Below are 14,799 nucleotides of genomic sequence, written 5' to 3'. Positions count from 1 at the left end.
CCTAATGGTGGTTTGATGCACCCATCAGCATGGTGTATGAGGGGTTCCCTTTGCGTCGGAGAAGCAAAATTGAAAGGCATTTCATTTGCAATTTTTATGAGCACATGCATAATAAAACTGCAATATTGGAATGTCGTGCACCGTGAATCCTGTAGGACTGAAAAAAGGAATTATCAGAATTTTTTGACATGTCATATAAAAACGAAGTTTATATCAAGAAGTTTGAGTACATGAATATTTTTCATCCAAAATAAAGTGCAAATGAGTACTTAGTAAAACTCTTAGGGACTGCAAGTCAAACAACCTCTATTAATAAAAGTTCCTTGATACAGTATATTTTTCGAATCAACGTCAAAGAAACCCATATAAACAAGGAATGGGCCCAGTTTGGTGCCAAGCGGCCCGGCCCGGAAATTGCATCATTCAGGTAATCAGAACTCGCTCTTGCTTACCTAGCTACAGCAAGACTGAGCTACACGCAGATCGGCGGCGGGGAGCTAGGGTTCCGGCGAGAAAAGCCAATGGCCTCAGCGGCAGCGCGGCGGAGGCAGGAGCTCGCAGCGGAGGGGCAGCGGCACCTCGAGGAGACGATCGCCGCCGCTTTCCAGATCCTTTCCTCCATGAACGACGAGCTCTGCAACCCCGCGCTCTGGTCCTCCTCCGCCACCGCCGCCGCCGCCACCGCCATCTCTCAGCAACCACACCCGCATCACGGGCCTCCCCCGCCTCTCCACTCCGCCGACTCCGAAGCCTCTGACGCTTTGGGGGGAGGCTCCGGTGGCTCCGGTGGGTCGCTCGACGAGGCGAGGCACCGGTACAAGATTGCCGTGGCAGCGCTGCGAGCATCCATCGCCGCCGTGTCGCCCTGTACTCAGGTGAGAAATTGCTGGACCGGGCCATATGATCCTACTGTCTACTGTACCTAGTGTTAACCTGAGAAAGATGTACTGTAGGATCCCATGTAGAGTACTTCTAGTATAGTCGATGTAAAATTAGGGACAATGCAATGCTACAGCTTCGAAAGATGGCGTTTCGATGTCGGAAATGCGGGTGAGCGGATCTCTTTGAGACTAGTGAGCATAGTTCTTTTTCTTGTCTTACTCAATGGATAAACACAGAAACGTGCTTGGGAGACGAATGTTGCCACATTTGAACTGAGATCCAGATTCCCCTCGAAGAAAAGGAGGTCAATTTTCATCCTGCTCTGTGACCAGATCTATTACTAGTCATGCTTATGCTATTCTAAATAAAATTAGCTTGAAATAGCTATGATTGAACCAGAAGATCTAACATACAAGATTGATGTAATACCTCTCCATCTTCCTCTTGTAGTCGCTTTAGATGAGTGCTGGTGATTTTTGTGTGAATCACCTTTGTTACTGCTTTGTAATGATGTTACATTTATTTTCAGGAGATAGCGTCAACAGAATCCAAAGGTGATCAAGCTGAGATTGAGAGATTGGAAGAGCACGCATCTTCTTTGAGAAAGGTACTCCCTTGAAAAGATCTAGTCGATGCGGTACACAGTATAATTGATACCATTATGCAAGATTCAGGATTACGTTAGAACAGTCAGTAAATGGTACCTGGTCAGCCCAGGTTAAGGCCAGATGCATCACCAGGTAACCTATTTTGACTGAGGCGATGACATATTCATTCTGGTAGTGTTCTCGACTATTCTGGTAAAGGCGCGTAGAAAAGCTGTGGTTTATATTGCCATCACCTGCATGCTTGTTGGTTTTTCTAAGTTCATGTATGTCTTTAGGGAAGCAACAAGGTTCTGCAGTGGTTGGAGATTACTCCCTCCGTCCACTAATGTGTACGTTTAGCATTTGTCCCAACTAATTTTTTTCTTTAAAAAATTGACCAACTTCCTGGAAAAAAGTAGCAAAATTTATGACACTATATGAGTATCACTAGATCCATCTTCAAATGTAGTTTCATAATATCTAATTTGATGTCACATGTGTTGCTACTTTTTTCTATAAAGTTGGTCAAGTTTGAGAAAGTTTGACCTAAGACAAAAGTTAAACATGCACTTACTCATGGATGGAGGGAGTAGTTCTATCCTAGAGAATTTTAAGTGAATCATTTTAAGCAATCATTGCAATCACAGTAAGTTAATCAAGTATGTCCCCAAATGAGCCTCCTGTATATAGTAGCATCTGTGCTATTTGGAAGTTGGAAGTGGACGTATGAAAACTTACTAGAACAATACCCGCGCGTTGCTGCGAGAAGGTAAAATTTACAGATTTTAAAATAGAAAACAAAAAATTCTGTAGCAACATGGTAGAGTAGATTACCCGCAAAAAAAAAAAATGGTAGAGTAGATTAAATATTATCTGCTATGTTCCTAAAAAAGATGTTAAAGGTTTTTTCTAAATTCATATTTATCTGTACAGTAAAAAAATATCTACTCATATCTAAATTTAGATAAATTTACCACGAAAATCCATAAATATCTTGAAAAGATTTTGCCGACGAAGCTCTGAACACGGCTCTCTTAGCTCCGTCCCGAACCAAGGAAGTATGATGGAGGCGTGTGTGTGTGCCAACTGCAAAGACTACAAGCGGACGTCGGAAGCGAGTCGCTTTTATTCTCGGTTGGAACCAAATTTAGCAAAAGAAAAAATTCATGTTATACCAATACGTATAACTGAGGGACTTCTTATCTTTACTATTAATCGGCAATACGACAATATTGCACTCACTTATATTTTAATAATATGGATTATCAACATATTCTTTTTAATATAATATACTATGATGTTACCCGCTAATAAAAAAAGGTTGTTTCTTTTTTAAATATGTATCTTGGTATAGACATCATAATGCAAACAAATTAACGTGAACCTTTTCTTATACATAAGCAACATCAGTGATTATTCAATTATCTGTCAAATTCATCAAATAAAAGAACATTCTAATATATATGTAGGCCTCCAGGAAGTTTTACTCTTCCGTTTTTGTATTCTGTCGTAAAGGCGACAAATAAATACTGATGAAAACAACTTGCAATTCTTCAGTGGCTATGCCATTGAAATCTCTGTTATTGGTTATACGTGCTCCTGGCACTGCAAAAAGCACGAACCGTGGTCTATCTACCAGCAAGAAAATTATCTTTTTTCCTTCTTTATACCGATGAGACTCTTGCCCGTACAGTCACCACCAATGATTCACATGCATTGGTCTTGGAGGTACCGAGCTGAGGGCAAGAGTTCGACACCGTCTCTGATTTAAAAAGGTAGAGGGCAGAGGCGAGTAAGGTAACTGCGGCCTAAGCCGCGCGTGGTCCGGAGACGCATGACGTACCAGACCTCAAGCAATTTAATAGTAGAGATAGTAACATGCTCTTTACTGGTAATGCAACTCTCTCTAACATTGGGATTCTGCTTCAGGAAATTGAAAGCAAAAACAAACACGTAAAGCTTCTCATGGATCAACTTCGTGATCTTATATCAGACATATCAATGTGGCAAAGCCCTTGCTCAGTGTGAGATGTTGTGTTATTCAATTCTTAGAGTGCAAGAGATCACACATCTACATGCGTGCTAAGGCGAAACTCTGGACGTACCCTCTTTACAATGAAAGCAGATGGGACAATTGGAAAGGGATACGAGTAGCGAGTACTAATATTGTAATTTGTACTGATTTTCTCTTGAGGATTTGAAGAAATAGTAATGAGCGGCCATAAATACGGCTTATCTAATGTAAACACTTGTAACTGTATGTTGAACAAAAATGTGGCTATGGAGTATGGATATAGCAGAGGGTATTCTACTCTTTGGGTGCTGAATCGTACAATAGCTCACTCTTAAGATATATGTAAGCTCCTTTTCTTTTCTCCTGTGACCAAGGTTTCTGTGGACTTCTGTACTTTGTGGATCATGAATTAGCTCTTAACATGCAATGCAATTTTTTTTTTTGTGTAATGGAAGTGCTTATTGATATCTTGATATACATGTTACAAATTTCAGTTTTGTTAGATTTGCAGTTTGGTCTTTCACGTGCATTATATAAATTCAGGGTTCATTTGTACCAAAGTAACTGTGAAGGAATTGTGTAGGATTGGAGTCTTAAGACTTGAATGTTGGAATTGCCCAAAGCATTTCTGTTTAGGAACTTTTTTTTTTTTCGTTCCATTCACATGAGAGGATTCTAAATGTGATGTTAAACACGATCTTGTAATTCCTCTAGGATGTCAAAGTAAAACAAGTCTCTCTTCTCTCTAACCAAGAAACATCTCCATGCAATATTCCTGTAGAGCATCTAAACGTCAGAATTTATGTGCTTCACTTTTGCTGTTCATTTCCAGTTCCTGCATTTTTGTGTTCTTGTTTCTGTAAAATGTACATTTGATGTGTCAAAAGTCCAAGCGAACCCACAATACAAGGGTTTAGGTACCATTTTATTTACTAGTAACACATGTTGAATGCATTCTTGTTTGTGTAAAATGTACATGCAATGTGTCAAAAGTCCAAGCGAACCCACAATACAGGGGTTTAGATACCAATTTATTTACTAGTAACACATGTTGATGAAGCGATTTTTCAAATTGCCCAGGTCACACTGCATCTGGTGAAAACGGAAGAACGTGCTGGTTAAAATTCTACTGGGCAACTAATTAAGTTAAAACAACTAATAATTAAGTTAAAGACAACCAGAGAAGGTGCGCATAACATGTCATTCCCTGTTAAAACATAGCTTACATATGGCACTACATAAAACCATCACCCTTTTCAAGATAATAGACAGATCATCCCTCTCACGCCTTCATCCTTGGATAGAATCATCACTCTACAACAGTCGGGCAAACACTGTACAAACTGGGCAGTATCATGTACACTGGGCTGCATACTGTACCAAATTCCTAGTTACTTCATATCATTCGAGGCGGTCCCACAAGCGCTCCTGATGTTGCCTGCTTCTTTCACCACGTAATTTTTTTGATTTCTAGTAGTAAGTCATCGTTAAGTATTGATGATGTTGCCTCATCAGATGTACCCATTTTAGCCTGCATTTAGACCAGATCAGCATGGTTAAATACTGCTGAGAGATTTGATTTTGGACAGGTAGAACAGAACTGAATGAACTCTTCAGAAGTATATCTTTACTGTACTAAGATTGCACTGCATTTGGATTTGGCCCTCTGAAGAGATTAAAACCTTAGTCTTTTGTTTTTTACGAAGAAAATTCCTATCTTTTCTAATATTCTACATTGCAGTACTAGTCTCCCTGTGCAACATGGCTTATAATCAGAAATTGCTTTAATAAATGGTAAATTCACGAACTACTTACAGTTGCCTGACGGACCTCCTCGAGCATTCGGCGGTACTGCATCCTTGCTTCAGGAGAGTCTACCATGGACAGCACTCTTGACACAGCCTCCTGCACAGATTCATCAACCTTCTGCCGACGGAAGATCTTGACTGCATCGTCATCATAAAAGTCATCATCATCTTCCTCCTCTCCCTCTTCTGTTTCAGTCATTGCTGATTGCTCAGCTCGGAAGCCACGTAAGCCATGCCCTTTCCGACGCCACCTTAGTATTACTTTCTCTAGCACACTAACAGTGCTTACGAACTTGTATTTTTTTCTCACTTGATGACCTCTTACATGAGCCTGTACAAAGAAGTTCTTTAAGGTTAGCAAAGTACAACACAGTTTACCAGATATCATGCAGTTCAAACCAATCAAGCAACATCAAGTTCAACTTGAATACAGCTTCAAAACCAAACATATCCTCATTCCTTTACCTGTATTTTTACCACATTTCTGCGCATGTTCAGAAAGTTTTTGCGTCCTTTCCAACCCTTATATTTCTTCTGAATTGAAACAGCTGCTTTATCAAAAAACTGACCGCTTGAAACATGATGTTGGTTGTATAACCTTGATGCAGCTGCAAGTTCATCTATATCTTCTTGCGTCATCCCATATTCATCCTTCAGTCGAGCATTCTTGTGTTGTCTCTTCATGAAAGAAAAGGCACGAAAGGCATTCTGAATTCGTGCTGCTGCTTGAGCTGCATTCCTCACGGCTGCAAGAGAGTCCTTCAGCGAGAGCTCATCTTCAGTGCCTCCATGCAGTAGGGCACTCCTCTGAGATATGCTCTCTACTGCTCGCTCTGCTTCCACTGCAGCTGATCCTTTTGTAATATCGTTCTCTTTTATAGTCAGTGATGCAAGATAGCTAGTTAGAGAGACTTCTGAAAGATAGCCTGCAAGGCCCATGTGTCCTTGTTCAGAAGCTAGGAAAGCTGCCGTTTTGCCCACTGGATCTTGTGCAGTGGGATCGGCAACAGCTGGAGCTGATGCGCCAGCAGCAAGAAGTGCAGCAACCATCTTCTCCCTTCAATGACAATGGGTTTATTAATTAATTTTAATAATGATGATTTAACAAGGTTGCTTGCTAGTTCCAGGAAACCAATAGAGAGGTAAAAGTTACGATGTACTAGTCTTGCTTACTACAAACTTATCTTTTCTCTCCAACGTAAAATGACCATTTCTACTTCATTTGAACCCATGTTCTGTTTACTTGTTACCAAGTTAGTGGCATGGAGGCCGAGACTGAGATTACCCAAGTACAAGACCAACATTGATAGTTTTGGATAAAAATGGTTTCTTCAGCCAACAGAAGGATATGTTCTGTTTGTAAGAATTGTGGACTGGGGGAAGGATCCCTCCCTTGGCTATAAGTTGTTAGGTATATGAGACATCTCCAGTGATCTTTCACACAGATAGCACCCGGTTAGTCTGAACGCTTCACCTGCGATTTTTCACGCGGATAGCAAGAAGTGCAGCCACCAAGCCAGTGCTTGATTCTCGGAGTGTTTTTAACTTTTTATTTAGAAAGCTATGGATAACCCTGGTTAGTCAAAACAGACTCGAAGTCACCAGCAATAGAATTTAATGGCCAATTACCTTCCAAAATAAGCAGCCCAATGAAGTGCAGTCCATCCTTTTGCATCACGCAAATTTATGCCAACACCAACACTGAGAACTGAGGACAGTGCCCACTCATAGCCCAGCGCAGAAATCAAGTGTATCATACCTTGCTCATGCTTGGACATAGAACAATATGTTCCATCGTTTCTTTGTAGCTTCAGCGATAACCAATGTTGTAATTTACTTTTCAGCAATTCCTCCATAATCCAATCAACCACACTTGGTGAATTTTCACAACCTACATCAAGTTCATCAATCAACTGCTGCCAGTGCTCCTCATTCATCTTAAGTTTTGGACTCTGTCCAGCCTGAGGATCACCACCCGAAACTGTAGAGGATGCATCATCACTCAGAAGTATTCTTGCAAACTTGGCAAGAAGTGACAACTCTTCAGTAGACTTCATAGATCTAGACGGCGGCGCGAGGTCTGTGAAACTAGAAGCCGTTGACTTTGCACGGAACTCAAAGTCCTTGATCTCACTGCAAACTTCTCTATTCCCAGTGGTAATACAGAGCGTGAGCTTACCGCTACTGTGTAGTGGTGTGTGGCAGCGAAGGACACCTGGCTGAACAATTTCAGCTGGCATCTCGCTGTCGCCGAACATTACTGCCCAGGATGAATTTGACGGATCACACAAGAAATCTCCAGTAATGATGACCTACATTGATGAAAGGAAGGGGAAGAAATAAGAACAATTGGTATTACGACATAGAAAACTGAAAATGTTTATGGTGTACCTTTGTGATCTCATAGCAGAGTGCCCATTCAGGAGAGATCTCACGAATATTAAACTTTCCCTTAGGTGTCAAGTTTATTCTTTTATCCTCTCCCGATGATGTTTCAAACTGACCATGGTCCAGCAACGATTCTGATATTTCAGAGTGATACAGATTACTTTGAAGTGCTACAGGAGATGTTCTTGTCCAGTCCGAATTCAGATAGCTTTGAAGACTACTGTCATGAGCTGAAAAAGTATCAATGCCATTGATTCCTTCATCTCTTGGTATGATGTTATAAGATGGCGAGTCAATAGAGTCTTCTGGCCCTAAAAGAAATCTCTTAGCAGCAGAAAGTTGCATCTGCAAATCGGTGCCATCTAGGCCTCCTGGTGGCTGATATTCTGAACTTTGCTGATAGTAGGCACCAGACTGCTCATGTAAGATGTAAGGTGTCAATAGACTTCATTGAGGGTGATAATGTTGAAAGAATCAACAACCCTTCACATGGTAATACAGCTGGTATAGTTCTGGTCATGGTTTAAGTACGTTCTGAACACACTAGTTTGACATGGTGCCAACAAAAATGGTTGGCACATTTCATTTTTTGTATTCTGTCACTACGGTAGTAGCATCATAGACCTGATCTTAAACGCACATTAAGTTAAATGGCCCTAAAGTATTAATTGAAGAAATAACTTTCCAAACTATTCACCAGGAAGACACTGCAGGTATCCCTCTTAAAAAGCAATCAGAATAACATATTAGACTGGTTATAACCAATTCCTTACACTGAATAAATCACAGAAGGATAATATAAAACCAGTTACCATTTCTTACCTGGTATGTAGATGACTCTGGCAAACCTGAATTGAACTTCAGCACATTTTCCCATGATGGTGGTATCCCCCTGCCACCACCATTTTGAGTTCCTTCTGGTCGAATTTGATTTGCTTTATCATCACCTGTATAGGATGCAAATATTTTGATTCAGTTCAGAAATATCAAATAATCATTTAGCTGGTGCAGGGTCTGGACACCTAATAGCTTGCTGGTGTGTATGGATGTCTCTAGATGAAGGGACGTGGGCACTTGGCACAAAATTAACTTGTACGATGATTGGTAAAAATATTATGTACGGTCACAAAGGTGTAGAGGGGAAACTTTTGGCAAATCAAGCACAAAGCATGCTTTCAAACATTCAGTTTTATTAATAAATTTCCATATTCTAGTGCAATTTTATTTCCATGGATCTAATTTTAAAGAGAAGCAGGAAAACGTGGAAGTTTACCTGGACTGTTGCTTGTCTGATTTCCCTGTCTTTCTGCAGCCTCAGTATTTGTAACTTGGTTTACGTAAATGTAGTCATCATCATCACCCAAACTTAACTGCTCAGTGATGCTCTTCAAAGCTTGGTCAAACCCAGATTTATTTGTTGAATCATTACTATATGTCATGTAAAATTCGGAACTTCGTTCCAGACTAGTCTGGCCAAGTTCTGGTTTTCCTATTAATCCAGAATAGGAACTTACTTCAGTTACAGAGCTCTGCCGGGATTCACTGCCCTCACTAAAGTCCGAAGTGGAGCCGTGGTTTCCATATATGTCACTTGGATAACTCAAGATCGAAAGAGATGCTGCTGATCCATTTGACAATGATGAATAATATCGTCCCTGTAAGAAAGTTTCATGCAGAAAATTACCCATCTGATGTGCTCCCATTGTATCTCAGATTCTCAGCACAATAGAAGTGGATCCAAGGAGGTTATCAGTTATCACTATACAAGCGTGTGGGATCAAATCAGTACCACATAAAAACTAAAAAAATCTCATTTTTCTTGAGAGAAAAAGAAAAGATTTATGCAAGCCTATTTTGCTGGGGCCAGATTATAACGCTGTAGATTAGTTCCACAGAAAAGAAAAGATCTATACTGCTTATTTTCACAAACCGGATTATATCGATGTTGATTAGTTCTTAAGAACGAAGATATACACTGGTTACTTTGGTGAAAACAGATTATAACTGTGTTTGATAGGTACAAATTGTTGTGAGATTCCTGTACAAAAATAAAAAAATAAAAACCTCCTCCTGGCTCGCGTCGTTCCCAGGGGGCAGCTCGGGTGAAACCCTAGCCGCAGCCGCCCGTCACCCCTCCTTCCCCGCATCTCCCCGCCGTCGCCGGAGGAAGCCGGCAGGCAAAGCCCCTCCCAGCATACAGGGGTGGCGGTCTCTCATCTCCGAGCGCGACTGGCGGCAGCGGGACCTCCTCCTCGCATGGTGGGATCTCTGGCCGGAGCTTCACGGTGGCCCTGGACGGCGCGGCTCGTTCGGCGGGGATGGAAGTTGGGGCGGCGGCCCCAGACTTTTTCGGTGACCTTGGCAAGCGCTGTGGCCGCAAGGGAGGCACGACGCATGGTTCGGGGGACTCGGTATGGTTTAGCACCTCATCTACGCGCGGTGCGGGTGGTGGTGGTGGTGCCCGCCGAGATCTCCAATCTGTTGTTGGGAGCCGGCGGGCATCAGCGTGGGGCCTGCCAATCTGCCTAATAAATGAGGTGATCCTTGGGTTCTTCTCATGCCAAGATGGTGTTCTGCTTGATGTCGGCCATCATTGATATGGCCGGTGAAGAGTTCCGGAAGGCTTCGCCAACAATCTCCATTGGGCTCCTGGTGCATGTAGATTGATGGATCGGATGGGTTTGAGTCGTGTGCACCCATATTTCTGGTCGTGCGGTTTCAGGAGGGAATGACACGAAGCTTCACTATCTCTTGCCATCGTGGGATAGGTCGGTTTTCGATTTCCATGGAGAAGACAGTGGCGGAGAATGTTATGGCAGCTGAGGTCTGGGGTCTAGAAATGGTGGACTGAGTCTTCGTGGCAAAGAGGACTTTGCTTGGTGTTGAATGCATTGTTTTGAGAGAGCGAACTTGCTCCAGGGTGAAAATCCAAGGTCTGGCCATAATTGGTTGTGCGCAACGGCCTTGTTGAAGGCATTGTTTTGATAGCGTGGACTTCGGATGCTATCTTGGCAGTGGTTTGTGTTGCAACTAAAGGTTTTGATCGCCCTCGTAGCGGTATCTTTTGCTTTTCTTCTTCTTTCTAGTAGGGCTATGTGCATCCTTAATGTCTTTAGGACATTTCGTTGTTGCAAGAGGTTGGAAGTAATCGATATCCTAGGCGTAATTGGTATCCTCGCGATATTAATATATACCTTTGTCGAAAAACTGCACAGGCTACTCCGCTAGTTTTATGTAGATTATCATGAAAGAATCTCTCTGGAATTGTGAAGAAGACCATATCTATTCTATTGTGAACAAATTTGAGGCAGAAGGCAAAAGTGCCATGTGGAGTGAAGGGTAATCATAACTGAAGCTTCCATACTTATTTATTTGTTTTTTACATGCATATTGCAAGAGCACTCTGTAACAACAAGTAATTGCTTAACTGTGGAACTGAGCTGCTGTCAGGTTTAATAATTCTCAAATGACAGATTGATAGAATGTGTAACTGAATCCTGATATGGATTGATGTGAAAAAAAATTCTTGAGATAATCATTACATTGATGACTGAAATGGTGCATCAGTCTATAACTATTTACATTTTGACACATGCTGATCAGTTGAATTTTAGCATAAGCAGATAATACTGGTTCACATTTTAAGGTTACTCAATCAAGTCTCTTCAGCATTTATTTACCATACTGATGATTTTGCCAAAATAACACCAGAAATATTTAGAGGAATGTATATCATGCAAATGAAATTTTGCTCCAAGAGATAATACTCACATACCTCAGCCACTTCTAGATATTGTACCAGCACAATATGGTCGTATGCACTGCAGAAAAGGAAAATATTTATTACAATAAATATTACAAACGACTCTTTCACAGACAATTGTTTGGAATGTTTCCCCGATAGCAAATGAATAGCATGTATCATTCGGCATCTTGGCACAATTGTAACTTAACGAGACATAAATATTATAAATAACGTAGTTCACAATCTCAGACAAGTCATAAGAAGAATTTGAGATAGCTGAATGGAAAAGCTGATCTTACGGTTCCAGCATCCAGAAACACCGTCTCTGAAAACTTGGATTTTGCTCTCCGTGAGCGTAGTAGCAGCTCAGAGCATCAATATTTCCAACCTGTGATGATATGAAATGCCATATACTAACATATAAGATGTTGAAGCGTCTTGATTAACAACTCGTTCTAAAGTTCTGAGTACAAAATATTCTACAACGCCCACTAGTCAAGGAAAATATCAAGCTAACCATACAACAAAGAATTTCTAAGATATGAACATCTAGTATACTAATATAAAAGGCATGAGTTGTGGCCAAGAGGATCCTAGCTATTAAACCGTTTAAATCAAATTGCTCACGTTGCTCCAATGATGTTGCACATCACATCATGGCTAAGTTGGAAAGCCTCCAATCAATTATCAGTTATTCTGTAAGATTCTAATTAATTATCAATAAATCCCGTGAAAAGAATGACTACATGTGATATAGTTACTTGCTTGTTGACTTATTCCAGTTCTGATGCATCGCTTGACAGAGAAAACACTATACATCAAAGCAACCACTGCACATTCAAGAACTATACATGAATATGTACAAATGTTCAATGTGATTCAGCTAAATGGAATGTCAGTGGCCTGATCAATTCGTGATTTTTGATTTGCCAAATAATACCGTACGGCTATGTTGCTACTTCTTGCAAAGATGATGCTCAAAAGAAGAACATGCACAGTGAGTCACCCTAAGACTCCAAACAGACAACACCATGTCTTGTGATACTTGCGTATTTAAATATTGACAAAGCTAGGCAAGACTATATTGACAAGAAGAAGAAAAACTGCAAAAATATGACACTACACAGAGCTTTCTGGAATAAACCTTCAATCGCTCGTGAGCCTCCCCAACAGTCCTTCCATCCTTCTTCCTTCGCCATGCATAACCATCTCTCCGGAAAAACCGATTCACACGGCGATTATACAGAAATAGTGAACCACCTAGAGAACAGATGATGCTGTTATCGTAGCAAAGTAAAGACAGAAGCAAGATAACAATTCTCAAAAATTAAGAAGATGTGCTATACTGGGTGGCTTATTTGGTGGCTGATGGGTGATCTGGAGCTTCTCATGACTTGACAAGATATAGTAGACTTCAGAAGGCTTTAACCACCTGCCCCTTGCTTCTTTGAGAAGCACGTTGATGTCAAAACCTACAGGAGAAAGAACTAGATGAGATACAGTAGTAGGGGATTTTATACCAAGCTCAAAATTAAGCTACAAGGCCAATATTCAGTTATTCATGCTCTCCTCGAAAAAATGGTACTAGAGAAAATGTCGGGAACTCAAGTACGACCCACAACACGCAATAATATGGTGAACAACGGGATTACTGAAATCCTAATCGAAGCAGAAATTTAATTAAAGTACTCCATCCGGTCTGTAATAAGTGTCTGGTTTTAGTTCAAATTAGTTCAAAATCGAACTAAAACCACGGTACTTATTATGGATCAGAGGGAGTAACATTAATGCTTCCAGAAGCTTAAGCTCTACATTCAGTTGCAATTAGTACATAAACTAAAACGAAAATCACTTTAAGAATTCGAGCCCCATGCCATTTTCCTCACAAAAAGAAGGCTACCGGAAGCAAGCCGAGCCAAACTGATCAAACATGTTGAACATAAATTGAACCCTTCTTTGATTAAGCAGTAGCAGCTAGTACAGTTGACCTTGCAAGAATTAAAACGAAGAAATGCCCCCCCCTGAATCCCTGATGTTGAAAAGGATCAGCTACACTTGTCAGACCAAATGTGATCAATCACCGCAACAATAGAAGGGACCAAGAAACCAGTTTCCAGGCACAATAACACTTTGTATTTCATCAAACTTCACAGGAAGTCAAGTCAAGAACGCGTCTCCCACCCAGGTCAACTCACAAACAGAGAGGAGCCACACGCCCACACCCAGCGAGCCAAGAATCAAAGGGAAAAACACACGAGAGAGCTCCACTTACTCTGGCTCATGGTCACTCGCGGAGATCCAGCAGCCTCCACGCACTCATGGAAAGACTCCGAGAAACGGAAGCCCCCGACTCCCAGCAAACCAGAACTGAACGGTATGCAGGCGACGGAATGAAGGAGCTGAGGCTCCGCGGAGGAGGGATGGATAAGCAGGATAGTAAACGGGTTCTTCTTCCTGAGTGCCTGATTTCCACAGAAGGAGGTGTAGCAGCTGCGAACGCAGAGGTGGGAGGAAGAGAAGAAGTTGGTGGTGACTGGCGAAGGGGGATCAGGCTGGTTCGTTCCGTGATTCAAGACGGAGACGGAGACTTGCTGGTTTGTCCTCTTGTGTTGTCCATCCAAAATGCCGCGCTTAAATAAAGTTGTGTGCGCGCACGTGGAATTTCCATGCTGCCGGGAAGCCAGCAAGCAGCAACCGTGCAACGCCGACGAAAGATTATCCCTTTTAAGTTAGCGAAAATAAATGGGAGGTGGCGTCTAATTTAAAAACAATTTTAAAAATATTTTAAAAATCTGACATAATTTTTTTGGTGTACATCGTGACATTCTATGTTAGTGCACAGTTTTTGTGGAGAAACAACATTTTATGTGGCGTGTATAAAAAGATACAAAAATGTCCTGTACGTAGTCGTGTTATAGCATCAAAATTTATCTTTTTTACAGGAGCCACATAATTTTTTAGTTTTTTTTGAAAACTTGTGTACGAACATAAAATGTGTAGATGTATATGAAAATTTTATTTTAAAATATTTTGACACTTCAAAATGTAGATTCACATAATGGAAGCAAATGCTCCTAAGAGTCAAAGTGAATATCCCAAACAAATGTAAGGCCAATATGTCGTCGGATGAGTACCGGCGGTGCTCCCTATCGGGTAAATGGAGTTTTTAAAGTTCGGAAAATCAGGAGAATTGTAGAGGTAGTCAATGATGTGCACTAGCTACAAACCTATAAAATCTCAATATAAACTACACAAAAAATAATAAAATTAGAGAGTACAATGTGGTTTGTACCGAGAGTTTACATGTTTGTAGTATACATTAATGGCTACCTCTAGAATTTTGTTTCATTATTTTCTCAAAAGTTTGAAGTACAA

General features: G+C 41.1%; 2 protein-coding genes across 2 annotated transcripts; one reads left to right on the top strand and one right to left on the bottom strand.

Moving 5' to 3' along the window:
* The first annotated feature begins 422 nt into the window (after nt 1–422).
* On the top strand, nt 423–3,915 carry LOC127324209 (mediator of RNA polymerase II transcription subunit 30). The gene is made up of 3 exons (XM_051352203.2): nt 423–875; nt 1,412–1,489; nt 3,399–3,915. The coding sequence occupies exons 1-3, from the start codon at nt 522–524 to the stop codon at nt 3,495–3,497; spliced, it is 531 nt and encodes a 176-aa protein (XP_051208163.1). The 5' UTR covers nt 423–521; the 3' UTR covers nt 3,498–3,915.
* A 716-nt stretch (nt 3,916–4,631) lies between these two features.
* LOC127324202 (calmodulin-binding transcription activator 4) lies at nt 4,632–14,006 on the bottom strand. Its single transcript, XM_051352196.2, has 12 exons — nt 13,697–14,006; nt 12,771–12,896; nt 12,569–12,684; nt 11,724–11,812; nt 11,455–11,500; nt 8,953–9,334; nt 8,502–8,626; nt 7,683–8,093; nt 6,921–7,603; nt 5,757–6,348; nt 5,299–5,622; nt 4,632–5,014 (listed from the first exon to the last, which is right to left on the bottom strand). The coding sequence occupies exons 1-12, from the start codon at nt 13,704–13,706 to the stop codon at nt 4,931–4,933; spliced, it is 2,988 nt and encodes a 995-aa protein (XP_051208156.1). The 5' UTR covers nt 13,707–14,006; the 3' UTR covers nt 4,632–4,930.
* Nucleotides 14,007–14,799: the final 793 nt, after the last annotated feature.

This window comes from Lolium perenne, chromosome 2, assembly GCF_019359855.2.
Source record: "Lolium perenne isolate Kyuss_39 chromosome 2, Kyuss_2.0, whole genome shotgun sequence".
In the NCBI taxonomy this organism is placed as follows: Eukaryota; Viridiplantae; Streptophyta; class Magnoliopsida; order Poales; family Poaceae; genus Lolium; species Lolium perenne.
Note: the sequence above shows the minus strand (reverse complement) of the source record. Positions and strands in the feature narration are given on the sequence as shown.